Source organism: Phyllobates terribilis, unplaced genomic scaffold, assembly GCF_046119375.1.
Source record: "Phyllobates terribilis strain yellow unplaced genomic scaffold, ASM4611937v1 Scaffold_2__4_contigs__length_985480577, whole genome shotgun sequence".
NCBI classification, from domain to species: Eukaryota; Metazoa; Chordata; class Amphibia; order Anura; family Dendrobatidae; genus Phyllobates; species Phyllobates terribilis.
Window position 1 is genome coordinate 313,470,084 of NW_027362762.1, and position 25,475 is coordinate 313,495,558.

The 25,475-nt window shown below is 47.8% G+C and overlaps 1 protein-coding gene across 4 annotated transcripts in view; it reads left to right on the top strand.

The window, feature by feature from the left end:
* The window catches only part of MYO16 (myosin XVI), a 904,557-nt gene that overhangs the window by 341,488 nt on the left and 537,594 nt on the right, over positions 1-25,475 (top strand). For all 4 annotated transcript variants that reach the window (XM_073664248.1, XM_073664251.1, XM_073664257.1 and 1 more), the window contains exons 10-11: positions 19,796-19,946; positions 20,238-20,348. In XM_073664248.1, the coding sequence (XP_073520349.1) occupies positions 19,796-19,946; positions 20,238-20,348 (262 nt within the window). The remainder of the gene's footprint in view (positions 1-19,795; positions 19,947-20,237; positions 20,349-25,475) is intronic.

A 25,475-nucleotide genomic window follows, 5' to 3' on the forward strand; every position in this document is an offset into this window, starting at 1 on the left:
TACAGCATATTACAAACATAAGTCCCATTATTGGGGAGTGGTTGTCCCATGGTATTTGCTTATGCTTTCCAAGCAAAAGCTGCCAAAAATTAGGACGGAGCAACTTGCAATGCCCCTTACAAGAGCCATGCAGTACAGCATATTACAAACATAAGTCCCATTATTGGGGAGTGGGTGTCCCATGGTATTTGCTTATGCTTTCCATGCAAAAGCTGCCAAAAATTAGGACGGAGCAACTTGCAAAGCCCCTTACAAGAGCCATGCAGTACAGCATATTACAAACATAAGTCCCATTATTGGGGAGTGGGTGTCCCATAGTATTTGCTTATGCCTTGCAAGCAAAAGCTGCCAAAAATAAGGACGGAGGAACTTGCAATGCTAGCACCCTGGTGGTATAGTGGTGGTGGAGGCTGAGGATAAGGAAAAGAAGATTAAACAGCCGAAACAAGGAAGCGTATACCCATGTGTGGGTGTGAAGCGGTGCATGTGAATACACCTCCCGAAATAACACAGTGGATTTGACTTTATGTTACTCTGCTGTCATTTGGTGGTGATGAGAAGTCTGGCCCAATCCAGCCCTTGTTCATTTTGATAAGGGTCAGCTTGTCAGCATTGTCAGTTGACAGGCAAGTGCGCTTATCAGTTATAATTCCCCCAGCGGCACTAAAAACACGCTCCGATAACACGCTAGCGGCAGGGCAGGCCAGGACCTCCAAGGCGTACAGAGCGAGTTCATTCCAAGTGTCCAGCTTGGATACCCAATAATTAAAAGGCACAGAGGAATCACGGAGGACGCTGGTACGATCGGCAAGGTACTCCCTCACCATCTTTTGAAACTTTCCACTCATTGTGAGAGTACCCCGCGCCTCAGGGCCTGTAAGCTGGGCGGGTGTCAGAAAACTGTCCCAGAACGTTGACAGTGTTCCCCTGCCTCTGCTGGATTGGAATTGCATCTCTCTCGCCTGTACACCTTGGTTGGGCAACGAACTGTGACCTCTGCCGCTAGCGTGTTCAGATGGGAATTTTTTTAAGAGTTCTGCAGCAAGGGCCTTCTGGTATTGCCCCATTTTTGTAGACCTCTCCACCTCAGGAATAAGAGAGTGAAAGTTCTCCTTGTAGCGGGGGTCTACAAGTGTCACCAACCAGTAATGACGGTCACCCAACATTTTGACAACGCGAGGGTCACGGTTAAGGCAGAGTAACATAAAGTCAGCCATGCGTGCCAGACTGGTAACGGGAAAGATTTCCGTGTCCTCACCAAGATGACGACTGACCATGCTCTCCTCCTCCTCCTCCTCTTCCTCCTCCCCCCTGTCCTCAGGCCACCCACGCTGAACCGACGGTATGACACTTGTACAGGTACTACCTTCTACAACGCATGATAGCAGCTCCTGTTCTTCCTCCTCCTCTTCCTCATTGTCCCCCAATGCACGTTGGGATGAGATGAGGCTGGGCTGTGTGTAATCGCCCGCTACGGCTTCTTGATCCATCTCATCATACTCTGGCTGCAATGCCTCCTCTTTAATTCTCTGCAGAGAGCGTTGCAAAAGACAGACAAGTGGGATGCTAACACTAATGATGGCGTCATCGCCACTCACCATCTTGGTGGCCTCCTCAAAGTTTGTCAGGATGGTACATATGTCAGACATCCAGGTCCACTCCTGAGGTCTTATGTGTGGAGTCTGACCTGAATATCGACAGCCTTGTTGCAGCTGGTACTCCACAACTGCTCTCTTCTGCTCACAAATCCTTTGCAACATGTGGAGGGTAGAGTTCCAATGTGTGGGGACATCACACACCAGTCGGTGTGCCGGAAGCTGCAAACGCTGCTGCAACACAGCAAGGGCGGCGGAAGCTGTAGCCGACTTGCGAAAATGAGCTGACAGGCGACGTACTTTCACGAGCAGATCTGGCAACTCGGGGTACGATTTAAGAAACCGCTGAACCACGAGGTTAAGCACATGAGCCAGTCATGGTACGTGTGTGATCTCATCTCGCCTCAGAGCCGCCATCAGGTTACGGCCATTGTCACACACGACCATGCCGGGATGTAGGTTCAGCGGTCTCAGCCACAGATCTGCCTGCTCTTTCACAGCTGTCCACAACTCACAAGCAGTGTGAGGTTTATCACCTAAGCTTATGAGTTTCAGCACAGCCTGTTGCCGCTTGGCGGAGGCAGTACTGCAATGCTTCCAGCTTGTAACTGATGTGGTGATATCTGAGATGGAGGCTGAACATGAGGAGGAGGAAGAGGAGGAGGATGCGCAGGAGCTGTACACTGTGGGGGCAACTCTGACTGACATAGGGCCCGCAATCCTCGGTGTGGGGAGGATGTGTTCCGTCCCAAGGTCCGACTGGGTCCCGGCTTCCATTATGTTTACCCAGTGTGCCGTCAGAGAGATGTACCGTCCCTGGTCACAAGCACTTGTCCACGTGTCCGTTGTCAGGTGGACTCTCCCAGTAACTGCGTTGTTGAGGGCACGGCAGATGCTTTGGGACACGTGCTTGCGTAGTGCGGGGATGGCACACCGGGCAAAATAGTGTCGGCTGGGGACCGAGTACCGAGGGACGGCCACCGCCATAAGATTGCGGAAGGATTCCGTCTCCACCAGCCTAAAAGGCAGCATTTCCAATGCAAGCAGTGGTGAAATGTGCGAATTTAGGACTGTCGCCTGTGGGGCGTTAGCTGCGAATTTCCGCTTTCGTTCAAAGGTCTGGGATATGAACAATTGAACGCTGCGGTGGGACGTGGACGTGGACGTTGATGCTGTTTCTTGAGAAACTGCCACAACAAGTGAAGACTGAGAGGAGGGGGCATCTTTACATGCAGTATGGACAGGGGATTGCCTTGCACACACAACAGGGGGTTCTATTGCACGCACAACAGTGGAAGAAGCAGTGGTGACACCCGCTGACACTGGTCGTGGACCCTGGGTTTCGCCCCACAAAGTCGGGTGCTTTGCTGCCATGTGCCTGATCATGCTGGTGGTGGTCAGGCTGGTAGTTTTGTCACCCCTGCTGATGCTGGCACGGCAGGTGGAACATATGGCCTTTTTGGGGTTATCAGCAGAGTCTTTAAAAAAATTCCAGACTCTGGAAGACCTACCGCTTGTACTGGCAACGTCCCTAGTGTTGGTGTTACGGGGAACGGTTGCCTGCCTTCTGTCTGCGGCCACCACACTGCTTCTTCCTGCCTGTTGGGGTACTCTGCCTCCCTCCCCCTGTGTGCTGCTGGCCTCACTCTGCATGTCCTCCTTCCACGTTGGGTCAGTTACTAGATCATCCACCACCTCCTCCTCTTCCACTTGCGCACCACGATCCTCCTCCTCACTTCCTGGCAATTGTGTCTCGTCATCGTCCACCTCTTGTGACAGATTGCCAACGTCGACTTCCTGTGGCCGTGGCTGTTCAAATATTTGGGCATCGCAACATGGGATCTCCTCTTCCACCACTTCAAGCGTATCAGGCGAGGGGCCCAAATATGGAAATGGACCAGTGAACAGCTCTTCAGAGTGTCCAAGTGTGGGATCACTTGCTGTCTGACGACACTCGGCATGGTGGGAGGAAGGAGCATCAGGGTGAGGAGGAGTATGCGGTCGAGACTCACGGCTACTAAGAGTTGACCATGTGGAAGACAGACCGGAGGTGGTGGTGCCCAGGTAACTGGAAGTATTTTCTGCTATCCAATTAATAACCTGTTCACACTGATCAGTTCTCAATACTGGTGTTGTTCTCTGCTTCCCTAGTAATTCGGTCAAGAAGTGGGAGCGAGAAGATGTGGCTGTTGGTTGTGGCACATTTTCACCTTGGCCACGGCCCCGTCCTCTGCACGAACCATCACCAGAACGTCCACTTCCACGTCCCTTGCCACGCGCCTTGCCCATTGTAAATGAAGTAAAATAGCTTACACTTGCACTATCAATGGAAAAAGGGTAATAAAGAGTAGATTAGAACCGTGGAAGAGGAAAACCACAGTTATTGTTTACTGGGGTATACCACACTTTTTTAAATAGAGATATTTGCGGCTGAACAGTGAGCGACACACTCAAACTGCTTTTTTTTTTAGATACCAAAGGCCCAAAACTGGATAGTACAGTGATTTGACCCGTGGAACTGCGAAACCACACTTGTATTTCTCGGGCCTACACCAGACTATTTTCAACAGATATATTTGTGTCTGAAAAATCAGGGAGACACTATTATTATTTTTATACAGCAAAAAATGCCAAAAACAGGATAATAGAGATGTTTTACCGTGGAACATCAAAACCACAGTAATAATTTACTGGTGTATACCAGGCGTTTTAAAATATATATATATTTGCGGCTGAACAGTGAGCGACACACTCAAACTGTTTTTTTTAGATACAAATGGCCCAAAAGTGGATAATACAGAGGTTTGTACCGAGGAACTGCAAAACCACACTTGTATTTCTCGGGCCTACACCAGACTATTTTCAACAGATATATTTGTGTCTGAAAAATCAGGGAGACACTATTTTTTTTTTTTTACAGCAAAAAATGCAAAAAGCAGGATAATAGAGATTTTTTACCGTGGAACAGCCAAAGCACACTTCTGTCTCTCTGGCCTACACCAGACTATTTTCAACAGATATATTTGTTTCTGAAAAATCAGGGAGACACTATTATTATTTTTATACAGCATAAAATGCCAAAAACAGGATAATAGAGATGTTTTACCGTGGAACATCAAAACCACAGTAATAATTTACTGGTGTATACCAGGATTTTTAAAATATATATATATTTGCGGCTGAACAGTGAGCGACACACTCAAACTGTTTTTTTTAGATACAAATGGCCCATAGAACTGCAAAACCACACTTCTATTTCTCTGGCCTACACCAGACTATTTTCAACAGATATATTTGTGTCTGAAAAATCAGAGGCACACTTTTTTTTTTTTGGGGGGGTGGGGCACCAAAAGGTTAATAATATTGGTATTTGTACATTGTGAAGGAGGAAAAAAAAAAAGAGGATTTAGATAAAAAAAAAAGGATTTTTCCTGGCCCCCGGGACCTGGAGCTAAGTCCAATAATTTCAGCAACAGGAGCAGCACACAGGACTGTAATGCAGCGTTTGCTGGTATAACCACTGCGTCTCCTATACAGCCTGCCTGCCTGCCTGATATACCTGGGATGGATATTAGTCCTGAGAAGGACTGTTTGTTTGATCTGGCAGCCTTTACAGACCCTACACTAACTATTTTGCAGGATATATCTCTCCCTAAATCAGCAGCGCTGTCCCTACACTGTCTGATCCGGAGCGACTGTGTCCAAGATGGCGGCGCCCGGTTTTAAATATTCGAGGTGACGCTGTGCGGCCAGCCAATCACTGTAATGCCCACAAACAACATGGCTGCGGCATTACAGTGACTGGCTGGCAATCCCTGCATGTTCATTGGCTCTGTAAAGAGCGCCAAACATACAGGGCGGAGACCCGAGCTCCCGCCCGAGTAACCCGGAAATGCTCGGTGCTCGCCGAACATCCCGAGTAGCGTGATGCTCGGGCGAGTACCAAGCAGTGTCGAGCATGTTCGCTCAACACTAGTATATACCCATTACACCCATTAAAGGTTATTCTCAAGTTGTCTCTTGATTAGCTCAGAACTAGTGTTGAGCGATACCTTCCGATATCGGGAAATATCGGATCGGATTGGATCGGACCGATACCGAAAAAGTATCGGATATCGCCGATTCCGATACCGGAAACCAATGCAAGTCAATGGGACATAAATATCGGAATTAAAATAAACCCTTTCTTTCCTTGTAGGTTATTTCTACATGAAGGAAAACAACTAAGAATAATGTAGAATGTATTGGGGGAGGTGGGGGAGACAATAAAGGCATAGAGGTTTAGCCCAGTCAAATGGAATAGCAGGAATTAATATTTTTTTATTATGTTCTGAGTTACGGAAATATTAACTATGTTAAGTATTTTTATATTTTGTCAGATATTTATGTTTCACTACTTCCATGCTCTTCACCTTCTTTTTTACTTCTCCCACACTTTCTCCTTCATCATCCTCAGCATCTTTTTCATCCACTTCTTCTTCACCTTCTTCTTCTTCACCTTCTTCGTATTATTCTTTTTTTTACATTCTTCATATTCTACTTCTTCATCTTCTTCATATTCTTCTTCTTCATCATATTCTTATTTGTGACAGGCATTCCTGTAGTTGTTATCTATAAAAGGTTGGACATTACACCTTTCGTTCTGCCCGTCACAAAAGATTTACAACAGGATTTGTCCGCGTTCAGTTTGGCCTGCAGCAGCAGGTCTTTTCCAGGGGCACCACGAGGAGGAACGGACTCACCCCCATACACTGCTTAGTCATCTTCTGCTTATAATTTAGATATTATCTTTTGCTCTGATTTTTAGTCTTATGCTTAATGTTCTTCCGCTTTTTGTTCTGCAGCTTCTTGTATTTCTGCTTCTTGGTTTTCTGTCTCTTGTTTTTCTGTATCTTGGTGCTTGTCTTCTCTTCTTTGTCTTCTTGGTCAACTTCTTCAGGGTCATCTTCTTGGTCTTCTTCGGGGTGGTCTTCAGGGTCGTCGTCTTCGGGGGTCCTCGTCTTCGGGGTCCTCGTCTTCTTCGGGTTGGTCTTCTGGGTCCTCGTCTTCGGGGTCCTCGTCTTCTTCGGGGTGGTCTTCAGGGTCCTCGTCTTCTTCGGGGTGGTCTTCAGGGTCCTCGTCTTCTTCGGGGTGGTCTTCAGGGTCCTCGTCTTCAGGGTCATTGTCTTCGGGGTCCTCGTCTTCTTAGGGTTGGTCTTCAGGGTCCTCGTCTTCAGGGTCCTCGTCAGGGAGATCCAGAGTGATTACCAAGAACCATTTCAAAAAGCTTGAACTTGGAAATGTAGCAGAAGGTACAAGAAAGCTGAGGAACTACCGAGGACCAGCTGACGGTACTGGAACCCGGATGGATAGCAGAAGGTACAAGAGCCAATGGAACTACCGAGGACCAGCTGATGTTACTGGAACTCGGTTACTAAGCAGGAGGTACCTGTGCCAGAAAGCACTACCAAGGACCAGCAGACGTTGGTGGAACTTGGATACCGAGAAGGAGGCACCTAATCCAAAGGCACTGCCGAGAACCAGCTGACGGTACTGGAACCCGGATGGGTAGCAGAAGGTACAAGAGCCAATGGAACTACCGAGGACCAGCTGATGTTACTGGAACCCGGATGGGTAGCAGAAGGTACAAGAGCCAATGGAACTACCGAGGACCAGCTGATGTTACTGGAACTCGGTTACTAAGCAGGAGGTACCTGTGCCAGAAAGCACTACCAAGGACCAGCAGACGTTGGTGGAACTTGGATACCGAGAAGGAGGCACCTAATCCAAAGGCACTGCCGAGAACCAGCTGACGGTACTGGAACCCGGATGGGTAGCAGAAGGTACCCATGTAAAAAAAAAGTTCAAGGCCGCGAGCCGGCCGCAGTTACCAAAACCCACAGTCCTACAGAGGGTGCTTGTCCTATTGGCACTATGGAACCAGCCTTCATTGCCAGATCCCGCAGCCCACATAGGAGTCACCTAAACTGCAGGCACCATAGAGTCGGCTAACCCGACCGCAACACGACAGGACAACGCATTGGAGGCAAAGTGACGTTGACACTACCCGGAAACAGCTGGCGTGCTGGAACCAGGCTGGGCAGGAGGGAGTACCCGTGCCAAAGACACTGCCGAGAACCAGCTGACGGTACTGGAACCCGGATGGGTAGCAGAAGATACAAGAGCAAATGGAACTACCGAGGACCAGCTGATGTTACTGGAACCCGGATGGGTAGCAGAAGGTACAAGAGCCAATGGAACTACCGAGGACCAGCTGATGTTACTGGAACTCGGTTACTAAGCAGGAGGTACCTGTGCCAGAAAGCACTACCAAGGACCAGCAGACGTTGGTGGAACTTGGATACCGAGAAGGAGGCACCTAATCCAAAGGCACTGCCGAGAACCAGCTGACGGTACTGGAACCCGGATGGGTAGCAGAAGGTACCCATGTAAAAAAAAAGTTCAAGGCCGCGAGCCGGCCGCAGTTACCAAAACCCACAGTCCTACAGAGGGTGCTTGTCCTATTGGCACTATGGAACCAGCCTTCATTGCCAGATCCCGCAGCCCACATAGGAGTCACCTAAACTGCAGGCACCATAGAGTCGGCTAACCCGACCGCAACACGACAGGACAACGCATTGGAGGCAAAGTGACGTTGACACTACCTGGAAACAGCTGGCGTGCTGGAACCAGGCTGGGCAGGAGGGAGTACCCGTGCCAAAGACACTGCCGAGAACCAGCTGACGGTACTGGAACCCGGATGGGTAGCAGAAGATACAAGAGCAAATGGAACTACCGAGGACCAGCTGACGGTACTGGAACCCGGATGGGTAGCAGAAGGTACAAGAGCCAATGGAACTACCGAGGACCAGCTGATGTTACTGGAACTCGGTTACTAAGCAGGAGGTACCTGTGCCAGAAAGCACTACCAAGGACCAGCAGACGTTGGTGGAACTTGGATACCGAGAAGGAGGCACCTAATCCAAAGGCACTGCCGAGAACCAGCTGACGGTACTGGAACCCGGATGGGTAGCAGAAGGTACCCATGTAAAAAAAAAGTTCAAGGCCGCGAGCCGGCCGCAGTTACCAAAACCCACAGTCCTACAGAGGGTGCTTGTCCTATTGGCACTATGGAACCAGCCTTCATTGCCAGATCCCGCAGCCCACATAGGAGTCACCTAAACTGCAGGCACCATAGAGTCGGCTAACCCGACCGCAACACGACAGGACAACGCATTGGAGGCAAAGTGACGTTGACACTACCCGGAAACAGCTGGCGTGCTGGAACCAGGCTGGGCAGGAGGGAGTACCCGTGCCAAAGACACTGCCGAGAACCAGCTGACGGTACTGGAACCCGGATGGGTAGCAGAAGATACAAGAGCAAATGGAACTACCGAGGACCAGCTGACGGTACTGGAACCCGGATGGGTAGCAGAAGGTACAAGAGCCAATGGAACTACCGAGGACCAGCTGATGTTACTGGAACTCGGTTACTAAGCAGGAGGTACCTGTGCCAGAAAGCACTACCAAGGACCAGCAGACGTTGGTGGAACTTGGATACCGAGAAGGAGGCACCTAATCCAAAGGCACTGCCGAGAACCAGCTGACGGTACTGGAACCCGGATGGGTAGCAGAAGGTACCCATGTAAAAAAAAAGTTCAAGGCCGCGAGCCGGCCGCAGTTACCAAAACCCACAGTCCTACAGAGGGTGCTTGTCCTATTGGCACTATGGAACCAGCCTTCATTGCCAGATCCCGCAGCCCACATAGGAGACACCTAAACTGCAGGCACCATAGAGTCGGCTAACCCGACCGCAACACGACAGGACAACGCATTGGAGGCAAAGTGACGTTGACACTACCCGGAAACAGCTGGCGTGCTGGAACCAGGCTGGGCAGGAGGGAGTACCCGTGCCAAAGACACTGCCGAGAACCAGCTGACGGTACTGGAACCCGGATGGGTAGCAGAAGATACAAGAGCAAATGGAACTACCGAGGACCAGCTGACGGTACTGGAACCCGGATGGGTAGCAGAAGGTACAAGAGCCAATGGAACTACCGAGGACCAGCTGATGTTACTGGAACTCGGTTACTAAGCAGGAGGTACCTGTGCCAGAAAGCACTACCAAGGACCAGCAGACGTTGGTGGAACTTGGATACCGAGAAGGAGGCACCTAATCCAAAGGCACTGCCGAGAACCAGCTGACGGTACTGGAACCCGGATGGGTAGCAGAAGGTACCCATGTAAAAAAAAAGTTCAAGGCCGCGAGCCGGCCGCAGTTACCAAAACCCACAGTCCTACAGAGGGTGCTTGTCCTATTGGCACTATGGAACCAGCCTTCATTGCCAGATCCCGCAGCCCACATAGGAGTCACCTAAACTGCAGGCACCATAGAGTCGGCTAACCCGACCGCAACACGACAGGACAACGCATTGGAGGCAAAGTGACGTTGACACTACCCGGAAACAGCTGGCGTGCTGGAACCAGGCTGGGCAGGAGGGAGTACCCGTGCCAAAGACACTGCCGAGAACCAGCTGACGGTACTGGAACCCGGATGGGTAGCAGAAGGTACAAGAGCCAATGGAACTGCCGAGAACCAGCTGGCGGTGCTGGAGCCCAGGGTAAATACTAAAAACAGAAGAGCCAGAGGTGTATTTGGAGGAGGTTTTAAATCCGTACTACAGTGGATGTGGACAAAGCAGGAGAATTTGCCGGACACACAGCTGGGGATCAGCTGACGTTACTGAATCCCAATAACACTGGAGCAAGCGTTGACTGTGCAGACGGCACTTCTGAGCAGCAACTAGCGGTATTGGAGCCCAGGGTAAATACTAAAAACGGAGGAGCCAGAGGTGTAATTGGAGCAAGTTTTAAATAAGTAGCACAGTGAATATGGACAGAGCAGGAGAAATTGCCGTGAACACAGCAGGGGAACAGCTGACGTTACCGAACCCCAATAACACCGCAGCAAGTGTTGACTGTGCAGACGGCACTTCCGAGCGCCAACTGGCGGTGCTGGAGCCCAGGGATAAGAATGAAAACAGAGGAGCCAGAGGTGTAATTCGAGCAACTTTAAAATGTGTAGTACAGTGGATGTGGACAAAGCAGGAGAAATTGCCGTCCGCACAGCAGGAGAACAGCTGACGTTACTGAACCCCAATAACACGGCAGCAAGTGTTGACTGTGCAGACAGCACTTCCGAGCGCCAACTGGCGGTGTTGGAGCCCAGGGTAAATACTAAAAACGGAGGAGCCAGAGGTGTAATTGGAGCAAGTTTTAAATAAGTAGCACAGTGAATATGGACAGAGCAGGAGAAATTGCCGTGAACACAGCAGGGGAACAGCTGACGTTACCGAACCCCAATAACACCGCAGCAAGTGTTGACTGTGCAGACGGCACTTCCGAGCGCCAACTGGCGGTGCTGGAGCCCAGGGATAAGAATGAAAACAGAGGAGCCAGAGGTGTAATTCGAGCAACTTTAAAATGTGTAGTACAGTGGATGTGGACAAAGCAGGAGAAATTGCCGTCCGCACAGCAGGAGAACAGCTGACGTTACTGAACCCCAATAACACGGCAGCAAGTGTTGACTGTGCAGACAGCACTTCCGAGCGCCAACTGGCGGTGTTGGAGCCCAGGGTAAATACTAAAAACGGAGGAGCCAGAGGTGTAATTGGAGCAAGTTTTAAATAAGTAGCACAGTGAATATGGACAGAGCAGGAGAAATTGCCGTGAACACAGCAGGGGAACAGCTGACGTTACCGAACCCCAATAACACCGCAGCAAGTGTTGACTGTGCAGACGGCACTTCCGAGCGCCAACTGGCGGTGCTGGAGCCCAGGGATAAGAATGAAAACAGAGGAGCCAGAGGTGTAATTGGAGCAACTTTAAAATCTGTAGTAGTGAGAATGTGGACAGAGCAGGAGAAATTGCCGTCCGCACAGCAGGGGAACAGCTGACGTTACTGAACCCCAATAACATGGTAGCAAGTGTTGACTGTGCAGACAGCACTTCCGAGCGCCAACTGGCGGTGCTGGAGCCCAGGGATAAGAATGAAAACAGAGGAGCCAGAGGAGTAATTGGAGCAACTTTAAAATGTGTAGTACAGTGGATGTGGACAAATCAGGAGAAATTGCCGTCCGCACAGCAGGAGAACAGCTGACGTTACTGAACCCCAATAACACGGCAGCAAGTGTTGACTGTGCAGACGGCACTTCCGAGCGCCAACTGGCGGTGCTGGAGCCCAGGGATAAGAATGAAAACAGAGGAGCCAGAGGTGTAATTGGAGCAACTTTAAAATCTGTAGTAGTGAGAATGTGGACAGAGCAGGAGAAATTGCCGTCCGCACAGCAGGGGAACAGCTGACGTTACTGAACCCCAATAACATGGTAGCAAGTGTTGACTGTGCAGACAGCACTTCCGAGCGCCAACTGGCGGTGCTGGAGCCCAGGGATAAGAATGAAAACAGAGGAGCCAGAGGTGTAATTGGAGCAACTTTAAAATCTGTAGTAGTGAGAATGTGGACAGAGCAGGAGAAATTGCCGTCCGCACAGCAGGGGAACAGCTGACGTTACTGAACCCCAATAACACGGCAGCAAGTGTTGACTGTGCAGACAGCACTTCCGAGCACCAACTGGCGGTGTTGGAGCCCAGGGTAAATACTAAAAACGGAGGAGCCAGAGGTGTAATTGGAGCAAGTTTTAAATAAGTAGCACAGTGAATATGGACAGAGCAGGAGAAATTGCCGTGAACACAGCAGGGGAACAGCTGACGTTACTGAACCCCAATAACATGGTAGCAAGTGTTGACTGTGCAGACGGCACTTCCGAGCGCCAACTGGCGGTGCTGGAGCCCAGGGATAAGAATGAAAACAGAGGAGCCAGAGGTGTAATTCGAGCAACTTTAAAATGTGTAGTACAGTGGATGTGGACAAAGCAGGAGAAATTGCCGTCCGCACAGCAGGAGAACAGCTGACGTTACTGAACCCCAATAACACGGCAGCAAGTGTTGACTGTGCAGACGGCACTTCCGAGCGCCAACTGGCGGTGCTGGAGCCCAGGGATAAGAATGAAAACAGAGGAGCCAGAGGTGTAATTCGAGCAACTTTAAAATGTGTAGTACAGTGGATGTGGACAAAGCAGGAGAAATTGCCGTCCGCACAGCAGGAGAACAGCTGACGTTACTGAACCCCAATAACACGGCAGCAAGTGTTGACTGTGCAGACAGCACTTCCGAGCGCCAACTGGCGGTGTTGGAGCCCAGGGTAAATACTAAAAACGGAGGAGCCAGAGGTGTAATTGGAGCAAGTTTTAAATAAGTAGCACAGTGAATATGGACAGAGCAGGAGAAATTGCCGTGAACACAGCAGGGGAACAGCTGACGTTACCGAACCCCAATAACACCGCAGCAAGTGTTGACTGTGCAGACGGCACTTCCGAGCGCCAACTGGCGGTGCTGGAGCCCAGGGATAAGAATGAAAACAGAGGAGCCAGAGGTGTAATTGGAGCAACTTTAAAATCTGTAGTAGTGAGAATGTGGACAGAGCAGGAGAAATTGCCGTCCGCACAGCAGGGGAACAGCTGACGTTACTGAACCCCAATAACATGGTAGCAAGTGTTGACTGTGCAGACAGCACTTCCGAGCGCCAACTGGCGGTGCTGGAGCCCAGGGATAAGAATGAAAACAGAGGAGCCAGAGGAGTAATTGGAGCAACTTTAAAATGTGTAGTACAGTGGATGTGGACAAATCAGGAGAAATTGCCGTCCGCACAGCAGGAGAACAGCTGACGTTACTGAACCCCAATAACACGGCAGCAAGTGTTGACTGTGCAGACGGCACTTCCGAGCGCCAACTGGCGGTGTTGGAGCTCAGGGATTACAGTTCAGGTGGTAGAAACATGAACAGAACAGGAGACCTGGATACTGTTGCCAACCAATTATTTATTCTGGAAGAGGACTGGCAAATTCATGAGAGATCCAGGCCTTGTTCATTTTGAGAAAAGTAAGCCGGTCAACGTTATCGGAGGATAGTCGCATGCGACGGTCTGTTAGTACACCACCTGCGGCACTAAAGACGCGTTCCGATAATACACTAGCAGCAGGGCAAGCTAGCACCTCCAGTGCATACTGACTAAGCTCTGGCCATGTATCCAGCTTACAGACCCAAAACTTGAAGGGAGAAGAGCCGTCTGGGAGTACACTAAGAGGGCAAGACATGTAGTCTGTCACCATCTGACGGAAACGTTGCCTCCTGCTGACTGGAGCTGTCTGTGATGGTGTAGACATTTGTGGCGGCGGGGACACAAAACTTTGCCACATTTCGGCCATACTGGTCTTGCCTTGTGCTGAGGCGCTGCTTCTGCTCCCTCTTTGTGCAGAGCTTCCTCCACTGCCTCGACGCACTGAGCTGCTTTGTAAAGCACTAGCAGCACTGCTCTCGGTTGGAATGGAGAACATGATGGAATGCACCAGTGCGTCTTGGTACTCCCGCATTTTACGCTCCCGGTTCAATGGTGTTATGAGGCTTTGTAAGTTGTCCCGGTAGCGAGGATCTAGGAGGGTGGACACCCAATAATCAGCCGTGTTGAGAATGTGGGCGATGCGGCGGTCGTTTCTGAGGCACTGCAGCATGAAATCAACCATGTGCTGCAGACTGCCAACTGGCCAAGAAACGCTGTCCCCTGCTTGAGGCGTGATCTCTGCCTGCTCTGCATCACCCCACCCTCGCTCTAGATACTGACTACTAGAGCATTGTGTACCTCCCTCCTCTGGACAGATGTCTTCCTCATCCATTGACTCCTCCTCATCCTCCTCACAAAGTGTCCCCTGCCTAGGCCTTTGTGAGGAACCACGTTGCGCAGACTGTAGAGAAGCAGATGGCATTTGTGACTCCTCATCCTCCACCTCTTCCAAAACCTCGTCCCTTAGTGCTTGCAGTGTTTTTTCAAGCAGGCAGATAAGGGGGATAGTCATGCTGACTAGTGCATCATCTGCACTCGCCATCCGCGTGGAATAATCGAAGGCACGCAAAACGTGGCAAATGTCCTTCATAGAGGCCCACTCAGTGGTGGTGAAGTGTGAACGGCGCGCACTGCGACTTGTTTGCGCCTGCTGCAGCTGGTACTCCATTACTGCTGCCTGCTGCTCACACAACCTCTCCAACATATGTAACGTTGAATTCCACCTGGTGGGTAGGTCACATATGATGCGATGTTCCGGAAGACATAATCGGCGCTGCAGAGCTGCAATGCGTGATCTTGCATTGCTGGAACGCCGCAAGTGAGCGCACTCTATGCGGACCTTGTGAAGCAGTGCATCAAGATCCGGATAGTCCCTCAAAAAACTCTGCACGACCAAGTTGAGCACATGTGCCAGACATGGGATGTGAGTGAGGTTGCCTAGGCCCAGAGCTGCCACCAGATTTCGGCCATTGTCACACACTACCATGCCTGGCTGGAGATTCGCTGGCACAAACCACACGTCACTCTGCTGCTTGATGGCATTCCAGAGCTCCTGTGCTGTGTGGCTTCGATTCCCCAAAGAAATTAATTTTAATACGGCCTGTTGACGTTTGGCCACGGCTGTGCTCATATCGGTCATCATAACAGGTAACCGTTCACGGGTCGATGTGGAGGTAGACCGTGACGGCTCCTGCAGCGCTGATTCAGAGGAACTGGAGTATGAGGAGGAGTCAATGTGTACAGACTGGATTCCTGCAATCCTTGGAGTTGGCAGAACACGTACAGCGCCACTCTCAAGATCTGTACCCGGCTCCACAACATTTACCCAATGGGCAGTGAGGGAAAGGTATCGTCCCTGTCCATGCTTACTGGTCCACGCATCAGTGGTCAGGTGGACCTTGCTACTGACGGCGTTTTGTAGCGCATGTTTAATTTTTCCCTCCACATGATGTTGCAGGGCAGGGACGGCTTGCCTGCTGAAATAAAAGCGGCTGGGCACGTTGTATTGTGGGACTGCCAATGCCATAAAGTTACGGAATGTGTCAGTCTCCACCAGCCTGAATGATAGCATTTCAAGGGCCAGTAGTTTAGCAATGCCAGCATTCAGAGCCTGTGCTCGGGGGTGGTTTGCCGAGTATGGGCGCCTTTTCTCCCATGCCTGTGCTAACGATGGCTGTAGACTGGCCTGGGAGTGTGAGGATGACTGGGAAAGTGGTGCTGTGGGTGGAATTACACTGTGTCTCTGTACAACAGTGCCAGAGATTCTTCCATGGCGATCCTGTGAGGAAGCCGAACCAGCTGTGTGTGAGCTGGAGGAAGAGGCTACAACACGAGCTGAAGAGGTGGTAGGTGGCGGTGTAGGTTGGCCTAGGTCTTCAGTGTGTTTGTGTAACTCCACCACGTGCTTGGTCCGCACATGTTTCCACATATTTGTGGTATTGAGGTTGCTGACACTTTTCCCTCTTTTCACCTTCTGATTACACAGCTTGCATTTGACAAAGCAAATGTCATCTGCAACTGTGTCAAAAAAGGACCAGGCACTGCAAGTCTTGGGAGCGCCCGCTTTGGATTTTGGAAGAGCCATGCTCCTAATGGGTGCCGAAGTGGAGGCTACAGGCAACCAAGTCTGCCCCCTCCCTCTCCCTCCTTTTTGGGCCGTTCGGGGAATCTCTTCCTCAGAGCTGCTCCCACCACCTTCCTGTCCCTCACGCCATGATGGGTCAAGGACCTCATCATCTACACCACCCTCTTCAAACAACTGCTTCTCCTGGGTAGTCTCGACAGCACAGTACGCACCAGAAAGTGGCACCTGAGTCTCATCATCAGATGCGTACTGAGGTGTGCTGCTGACCATAGGCACTGGCCCACCCGCCTCTTCAGATTCAGAGAGACAAAACGGTTGCGCATCACTGCATACTACCTCTTCTTCAAATTCTCGAATTCTGCTTGGCTGGCCCCCTCTTTCCAAGCCAAGAGATTCAGAGAACAGAAGTAGAGATGGCTCCTGTCCAGGGCTCTCTGACTGCCTGGGCAATTTGGCAGGTGGTGAAGAGACAGATGGGTGCTCTTCAGTGCTCAGGACCTGAGAGGATCTGGAACTAATTGAAGTCGATGCGTTAGCTGCCATCCATCCGACAACGGCTTCAATTTGGTCCTCGCGCAGCAGTGGGGTACGGCTAGCTCCTACAAAGCTGCGCATAAAGGACTGTTCCCTGGTAAAACTGGGGGATGCTGAGTCACTGGTGCCCGCAGCAGGCACAGAATCCCCACGTCCTCTCCCTGCAGGCACAGAATCCTCACGTCCTCTCCCTGCAGAAACTCCACGCCCACGCCCACGACCACGACCACATGCCTTACTCCCTGCCTTCTTCATCTTGGTAGACTGATAAAGATAGGCAGAAAAGTACTAAGGGCTTAGTGTGCTTATTCCTGAACAGCTGCTAACAGGTATAAGAAACACTAATTTTATAAAGTGTGGACTAGACTTTAATATGAGCTAATGTGGCCTACACAACTGTAAAGTGGAGTGTTTGGTGAACTTTATTTAGGTTTTTTTTGTCACAAAAAGACACTGGATGTGCCTAAAGATGTAATAACGATAGTATCACAAACTTTTTGTAGCTATTACAATGTAGGAAGGTAACCTACAATGCAATAGATGAGGCTGCAAAAAATAGGCTAATACTAATCTGGCTGGGGCTGCAGGGCCCAATGCTGCAGAAAGGCTCCTCTATCTACTCCTATATAGTGTGTTTGGAATCAATTTAGCTGAATATGGATGGAACCACCACACTAATAGGAGATATCAGGAAAAATTATGAATTGGCAATAAAGGACAATGTATGAGGCAGTGACACACACTGAGTGCACTACAACCAGACGGGGTTGAAGCACACACTACAGGGTGAGCTGCACTCACACACCAGACCTTGCAGACAGCGGTGAACAGTACAGATGCAGAGCACTGTGCACTAGTGCTGCAAGACGGAAAAAAATTCTCTATCTACTCCTATATAGTGTGTTTGGAACCAATTTAGCTGAATACAGATGGAACCACCACACTAATAGGAGATATCAGGAAAAATTATGAATTGGCAATAAAGGACAATGTATGAGGCAGTGACACACACTGAGTGCACTACAACCAGACGGGGTTGAAGCACACACTACAGGGTGAGCTGCACTCACACACCAGACCTTGCAGACAGCGGTGAACAGTACAGATGCAGAGCACTGTGCACTAGTGCTGCAAGACGGAAAAAAATTTCTCTATCTACTCCTATATAGTGTGTTTGGAACCAATTTAGCTGAATACAGATGGAACCACCACACTAATAGGAGATATCAGGAAAAATTATGAATTGGCAAAAAAGGACAATGTATGAGGCAGTGACACACACTGAGTGCACTACAACCAGACTTGGCTGAAGCACACACTACAGGGTGAGCTGCACTCACACACACAGACCTTGCAGATAGCGGTGAACAGCACAGGGAACTGTGCACTAGCACTGCAAGGCACAGTGATTTAGAAAGTAGCTTGGGTAAAGCAGTATAGAGCAAATAGGTAGCTAAAACTGTCCCTCAGAACAACAGCGTCCTATCCCTAACTGAATTCACAGCAGAGTGAGCTCAAAATGGCGGCGGTGGCTTTTATAGTGCATCATGACATCATTTCAGCAGCCAATCACAGCCATGCCATTAGTTAAGATGCCTACATGCCTAACAGGATGTGCCCACACTTCTTAGGATCCTCATTGGCTGAATAAAATGAAAATGTCTCATTGCATTATGGGAACTTCCGATTCCGGTATACGATATTGCAATAGTATCGGAATTAAGTATCGGAATTCCGATACCGCGAGTATCGGAATGCTCAACACTACTCAGAACTCTACAATCTCTTTACTTCCTGGTTTATGGCAGGGTGGGTATTCCTCCTTGAATGTCAATTCTCGAGAGTAGCAGAGCTGTAGTATTAGTAGAACTGTAAAGCTCAGTACAAGTTCTACTTTAATACATTCAGCTATCAATGGTTTGTTCTGAGTCCAGACTGTTATCACTGTATTTGAATATAGAGATAACAGGTATTTGAACAAGCACACTGCTCAGGCCAGTGAGAGCCATGATGCTGTGTGTTGAGGGATTGTGATTATACTGGATTGATAAGAGTAGATCAGTCAGGAGCTGAGAGGGAGGTGGGAGGGAGGTTAGCATATAACTGTTTTATAACAATCAATATGCTGGAGAGAACAAACTGGTATGTTATGAGATAACTCTCCTGGAATATAACTACTGTGCACACTCACCCAGAATCTGGGCAGGCAGTTGTGGCTGTGGCCAAGCTACATGTACACTATGTAAGATAAAAGTGTATGGGAGAATGTCAGCAGATAATAAAAGCAAGTCAATTGCAAAATCGTTTATTTTTACACTAACTACCGGTAATTAAAGCAATTTAATAACTTGAAAATACTTCTTTAACACAGATTTCCCTAACACATAGAGTTTGGAACATAGACTGTTTACCGTTGTAGCCATCAGATGATGCATATCTTGTTTCTTCAATATTATTTTCTGCTACTAAATTTTTTCTGTTTTGTGATGTTGCACAATATGTCCTTACTAGGTGATGGGACAGGAAGTAAAAAATTAATTATGACTACTATAATAATAAATTGTGATCGAAAAGTCTTACCTCCATATCCGCCCCCCCCCCCCCAAAGTCTCACCACAAAGAGCTGTTACTAAAATTTTGGTCTCTTTTACATATTTATTCATGGGTACAGAATTCTCTAACTCTCTAACTTAGGTTTTCTGGGCAATCGTCTTGTCTACATTAACTTAATATCTCAATTAATTTCACAATAATCAGTAGAAACTATTACCTTGTGAATATCAACATAATATACTGTAATTAAATGTATATAGGAGTTTTAGTTTCTTTATTGTACACAATTGTTAGAACCATTACCCATATAATAGGTTCTTGTCTGCTGTTTGTTTTTGGTAAAAAAAAAACTTTTAGATTACTTATTGATTTGCTTTCCTTGCAAAATTGAATTCCATAACTTTTCTGCCTATGGCTGCATTTTTAACACAGCTACTGCTGACAAGAATCTTAAATTTCATTGCCGGCAAATCTTTTTTTTAATTGCAGTAAAAATTAATCCCAAATCTTCCTTGTTAATTGCATCTATTCTACAGAGACTGACTGAGCTCATTTAAATTTTCATTTCTTAATTTTACGCTTTTTCTTTTTTAGGCGGCCACTGGTTTTACCAATTTCTAAGCAAGACAGTTTGCTGGAGAAAGACACAATGTTCAAAGATTCAGGAAAGACTTTAAGCAAGCATTACTCTCAAGATTATTCCTCGGAAAGAAATATAGTAAATAGCTCCTCGAAACTGGAACAGGTAACAGGTTTTTAAAACTGACACATATAAGGAAAAACTACATTATAAACAGCTTTTTTTACATGGTAAATGCTCAATTAAATTATGGAAAACTATAATGCCATGCGTTCATAAAGCCACATATGGTAGCATAGGAGACATGACAGTACTTTAAGATTCCAACTTTTGAAAGTGGGAGATATGTTACTTGTTACCTGTCTAATATGTACAATACATCACAAGAGTTTATTCTTATATTAAAAAGGGATAATAGTAAACATGTAACAGTTACATTTTGTTTGTTTTCTACAGATCAAGTTAATGCCTGCTGCCCCAAATGACGACTTGGCAACTCTCAGCGAGCTCACAGACAGCAGCCTGTTATATGAGATTCAGAAGCGGTTCAGCAATAACCAGATATATGTAAGTATGTACAATGGGGTAATTTGTGCTGTTAAGAGTGGGAACAGCATAAAAAATAGTCTTATGATATATTTACTCTGTGTCTTTCAACACTATATAGTAGAAATAAAAGGAAATCTTTAGTTACTTCTGGACTGCCCATAAACTATGAAAGGCTAACCATCCACGCAAGACTCTGTACTGACATTTTAAAATGTCAATACAGTGTAATCAGTTTGCAGAATATTGCATAACTATGGGGGTGGGAAGTTGTTTGTCAGATACAGCCATACTTCCCAGAGAACATAAACATGTTTTGTTACCATGTTTATCTTCTCGATCTCTGTATATACAGCATGAATCCGCACTTGTGTATACAGATTTGGAAGCAGTAGCACTGACAGTCCCCCCTCCTCCAGACCCAGTGAACATGTTATTACTGGGTATAGGGAGGAAGCAGGAGCTGCTGGGTCCTAGGAGACCAAGTCAGCTTTGCTATGCAGGCAGGAGGTTGAAATTCAGCAATAAAAAGAATTAATTATATGATAAAATGCCCCAAATATTTGTAGTGGTACATTGTGGTTGTAAAAAAATGGATATAAAAATTGCCTTATGGGGGCAAAGTGTGCAATATAGATGAAAAAAATTAAGAGACAATGCCAGTCTGAATCGTTGCTTCTAGCCTCACCCCTATGTCCAATATATTATGATAATCTCTACGGGAAGGGAACAAAATGTAAATATTTTTTAGTGGGCCTTTGTGGTTGCAAAAAAAATGAATAAGTAAACTGAAAAATAGACTTGCATTTCTATTTTTCATTACATTTTCCCCTGATAACGGTACAAAAGAAAAAAAAAGGAATATAAAAATGGCAAAAATTAAGCTCCTTGCATCATGAAAAAAAAGATGCAAAAATTATTTGAATATCCGAGCAAGAAACTATTTTAGACCCTTTAAAAATGAATTTACGATAAAACCTGAAAATGTGCCTTTTCAGGAAGAGGGAAAAATAGCCTTATCACAAACTGGTTAACAAGCTAATAATTCCCCAAAAATTACCTTCAAAAATATTTTTCTATTTATCTCTTCTAACATCCTAGAGATTGCATTTATAATGTGTCTTTAATATATTTGCTGCTATTAGATGTGTAAGCGAGAAGTAATAAAGTAACATCCATTGAATACAATACAGGGTTTCTACTGCCATAGAGACAATATTTTAATCCCAGTTCACACTAGAATCAGAATACTGTATGCCTGTCATATTGTTGTGATCATGTTCATGTTGTAAGATAAAACTACTGTATGTCAAGTCACATTATTTATGTACTGTGTGACCCAATGTATATAAAAATAAACTAAGTATATATTTATTATAAATACACTCATATATTGTGATCTGTTGAAATAAATTAAATATAATAATGAGCGATTTTTTTTTGGTAGAACCTTCCAAACTGCTGCCTTGGCTAGCAAAAAAAATAATTTTTTATATAAAAAAAACTTTCCATATATATATCAATAAATATTTTACTTTTCAAAATGTTTTGATATGTTGTAGCCACTGTCTAGTAGTTTTGATTGGTGGGATGCTGGGTGTTACTCAAAGGAAAGGGCAGGAGTGCTAAGCTTATCCTGAAGTGCAAGTAGAACAATCTACCCATAAACTCTCTATTAAGCCTTTGTACTACTCTGCTTGCACTTGAGGGAAAGTTGAGCACTTTTGCCTTTTAGCGCAATGGATGGGGGTCTCAAAATCTGGTACTCCACCGCTCAAAACTACTAGACAAGAGCGGGGAAGTTCCGGCCCCTGGGCAGATTCCTGGGGTCGGGAGTGCTTGGGTCGGTGGCCTGCAAAATGCTGGCTGTGGGCTCTTTAAAACTCCTTGAAGCTTGAGCATGCGCACACAGCGTTCAGTTGTGGAAATAAAGTATTACGTCCTCACACAGGCAAGTGCCAGTGTGAGGACGTAGTTTGTGGGCAGAGTCGGTGCATTCTGCACTCCCGTCCCACCAACGAAGACCGCAGCGACAGCCCCAGCCACTTCTGTGATGTATATGCTCCCAGCCCCTCCTGTGATGTATTTGCCCCCTTGTCTCCTGTGATGTAAATGCCCCCAGCCCCTTCTGGGATAAATATGCCCCCAACCCCTTCTGTGATGTATATGCCCCCATATCTCCTGTGATGTATATGCCCCCATGTCTCCTATGATGTATATGCCCCCAGTCCCTCCTGTGATGTATGTACCCCCATGTCTCCTCTGATGTGTATGCCCCCAGTGTCTTCTGTGATGTGTATGCCCCCAGCGTCTTCTGTGATGTGTATGCCTCCATCGTCTCTTGTGGCGTATATGCCCCCAGCGTCTCCTGTGATGTGTATGCCCCCATGTCTCCTGTGGTGTGTATTCCCCAGCTCCTCTTGTGATTTGTATGCCCCCATGTGTCCTCTGATGTGTATGCCCCCAGCGTTTCATGTAACATGTATGCCCCCATCATCTCCTGTGCTGTGTATGCCCCCAGCCCCTCCTGTGACATGTATTCCACCAGCCCTTCCTGTCATGTGTATGCCCCCAACCCCACCTGTGATTGTATGCCCCCAGGCCCTACTGTGATGTGTATGCCGCCATCCCCTTCCCTGATGTGTATGTTTCCATGTCTCCTGTGGTTTCAATGCCCCTAGCCCCTCCTGTGATATATATGCCCTCAGCCCCTCTGTGAAGTGTTTGTCCCCGACCCCTTCTGCGATGTATATGCCTCCATGTCTCCCCTGATGTGTACGTCCCCAACCCCTCCTGTCATGTGTATGCCCCCAGCGTCTCCTGTGATGTGTATATCCCCAGCGTCTCCTGTGATGTGTATGCCCCCAGCGTCTCCTGTGATGTGTATGCCCCCAGCGTCTCCTGTGATGTGTATGCCCCCAGCGTCTCCTGTGATGTGTATGCCACCAGTCTCTCCCGTAATGTGTATGCCCCCAGCGTCTCCTGTGATGTGTATGCCCCCAGCATCTCCTGTGACATGTATGCCCCCAGCATCTCCTGTGATGTGTATGTCCCCAGCCCCTCCTGTGATGTGTATGCCACCAGCGTCTCATGTGATGTGTATGCCACCAGCGTCTCCTGTGATGTGTATGCCACCAGTCTCTCCCGTGATGTGTATGCCCCCAGCGTCTCCCGTGATGTGTATGCCCCCAGCGTCTCCCGTGATGTGTATGCCACCAGCGTCTCCCGTGATGTGTATGCCACCAGCGTCTCCCGTGATGTGTATGCCACCAGCGTCTCCCGTGATGTGTATGCCCCCAGCGTCTCCTGTGATGTGTATGCCCCCAGCATCTCCTGTGATGTGTATGTCCCCAGCCCCTCCTGTGATGTGTATGCCACCAGCGTCTCCTGTGATGTGTATGCCACCAGCGTCTCCTGTGATGTGTATGCCACCAGCGTCTCCTGTGATGTGTATGCCACCAGCGTCTCCTGTGATGTGTATGCCACCAGCGTCTCCTGTGATGTGTATGCCCCCAGCGTCTCCTGTGATGTGTATGCCACCAGCGTCTCCTGTGATGTGTATGCCACCAGCGTCTCCTGTGACGTGTATGCCCCCAGCATCTCCTGTGATGTGTATGTCCCCAGCCCCTCCTGTGATGTGTATGCCCCCAGCATCTCCTGTGATGTGTATGTCCCCAGCCCCTCCTGTGATGTGTATGTCCCCAGCCCCTCCTGTGATGTGTATGCCACCAGCGTCTCCTGTGATGTATATGCCCCAAACTCTCTTGTGATTTATATGCCCCCATGTCTCTTCTGATGTGAATGCCCCCAGCATCTAATGTGATGTGTATGCCACAAGCCCTTCCTGTCATATGTATGCCCTCATCCCCACCTGTGATGTGTATGCCCTAGTCCCTACTGTGATATGTATACTCTTAGCCCCTCCTGTGATATGTATGTCCCCAGTCCCTCCTGTCATGTGTATGCCCCCTGCCCCTCCAGTGATGTATATTCCCCCAGCCCCTCCTGTGATGTATATTTCCACAGCCCCTCCTGTGATGTATATTTCCCCAGCCCCTCCTGTGATGTATATTTCCCCAGTCCCTCCTGTGATGTATATTTCCCCAGCCCCTCCTGTGATGTATATTTCCCCAGTCCCTCCTGTGATGTATATTTCCCCAGTCCCTCCTGTGATGTATATTCCCCCAGTCCCTCCTGTGATGTATATTTCCCCAGCCCCTCCTGTGATGTATATTTCCCCAGCCCCTCCTGTGATGTATATTTCCCCAGCCCCTCCTGTGATGTATATTTCCCTAGCCCCTCCTGTGATGTATATTTCCCCAGTCCCTCCTGTGATGTATATTCCCCCAGCCCCTCCCGTGATGTATATTCCCCTAGCGTCTTCTTTTCAAAATTCATCGCAAAGAGTCGACTCTGCTCCAGACAGACGCAAATCTGGAAAATCAGTGCCAGTAGCAACATCAATACCACTAACATTACAGCATCACCAAAGACAAGCAGTTCCATTAGGGCTGAGTTAATTAAGTGTTTATATAGCAGAATAAATATCAAGTTGATAATTTTCTATGACCCCAGAATGATGGGTATAAATATTCAAATGGCCCATGACAGAAAAAGGTTCCCCATTTCTGCACTAGACACAGCTATGATATTTGAAAAGTTGTTTATAGTTTATTTACCCATTAATTAATAATAGATAAAGTAATTAATAGTGATTTGTTCTCTTACTGCCACTGACATTTATTATCTTTATATTCTCAGAATTTACAGTTGACATGAAAATAACATTTTTTGTATTAAGACTGAACAATTCTTGCTTGTTGATATCTGCCTAAGGACATGCTCCACAGTTCTGCAGTTTTCTTCTAATCCCCTACATGAGCTAACCTTCTCTGACAGCGATGATCTTTTAGGTTTTCATTTGGCTGGTATGATCTAGAGTCCTGAACTTACATGTTTGTTGTGCTGACAGTGCCCCATAGATCCCTTGGTGTAGCGTTTTGTATTTTGTGACACAGTGCGTGTGAGTAATTACTTAGGCTCTAATTTATAGTAAGGTTAGAGATGACAGAACAAGTCTGGGTTTATAATTATTTTTCTCTAAACCAATCCCAAACTTATGAGAACCAATTACTTGTCAAATTGTAC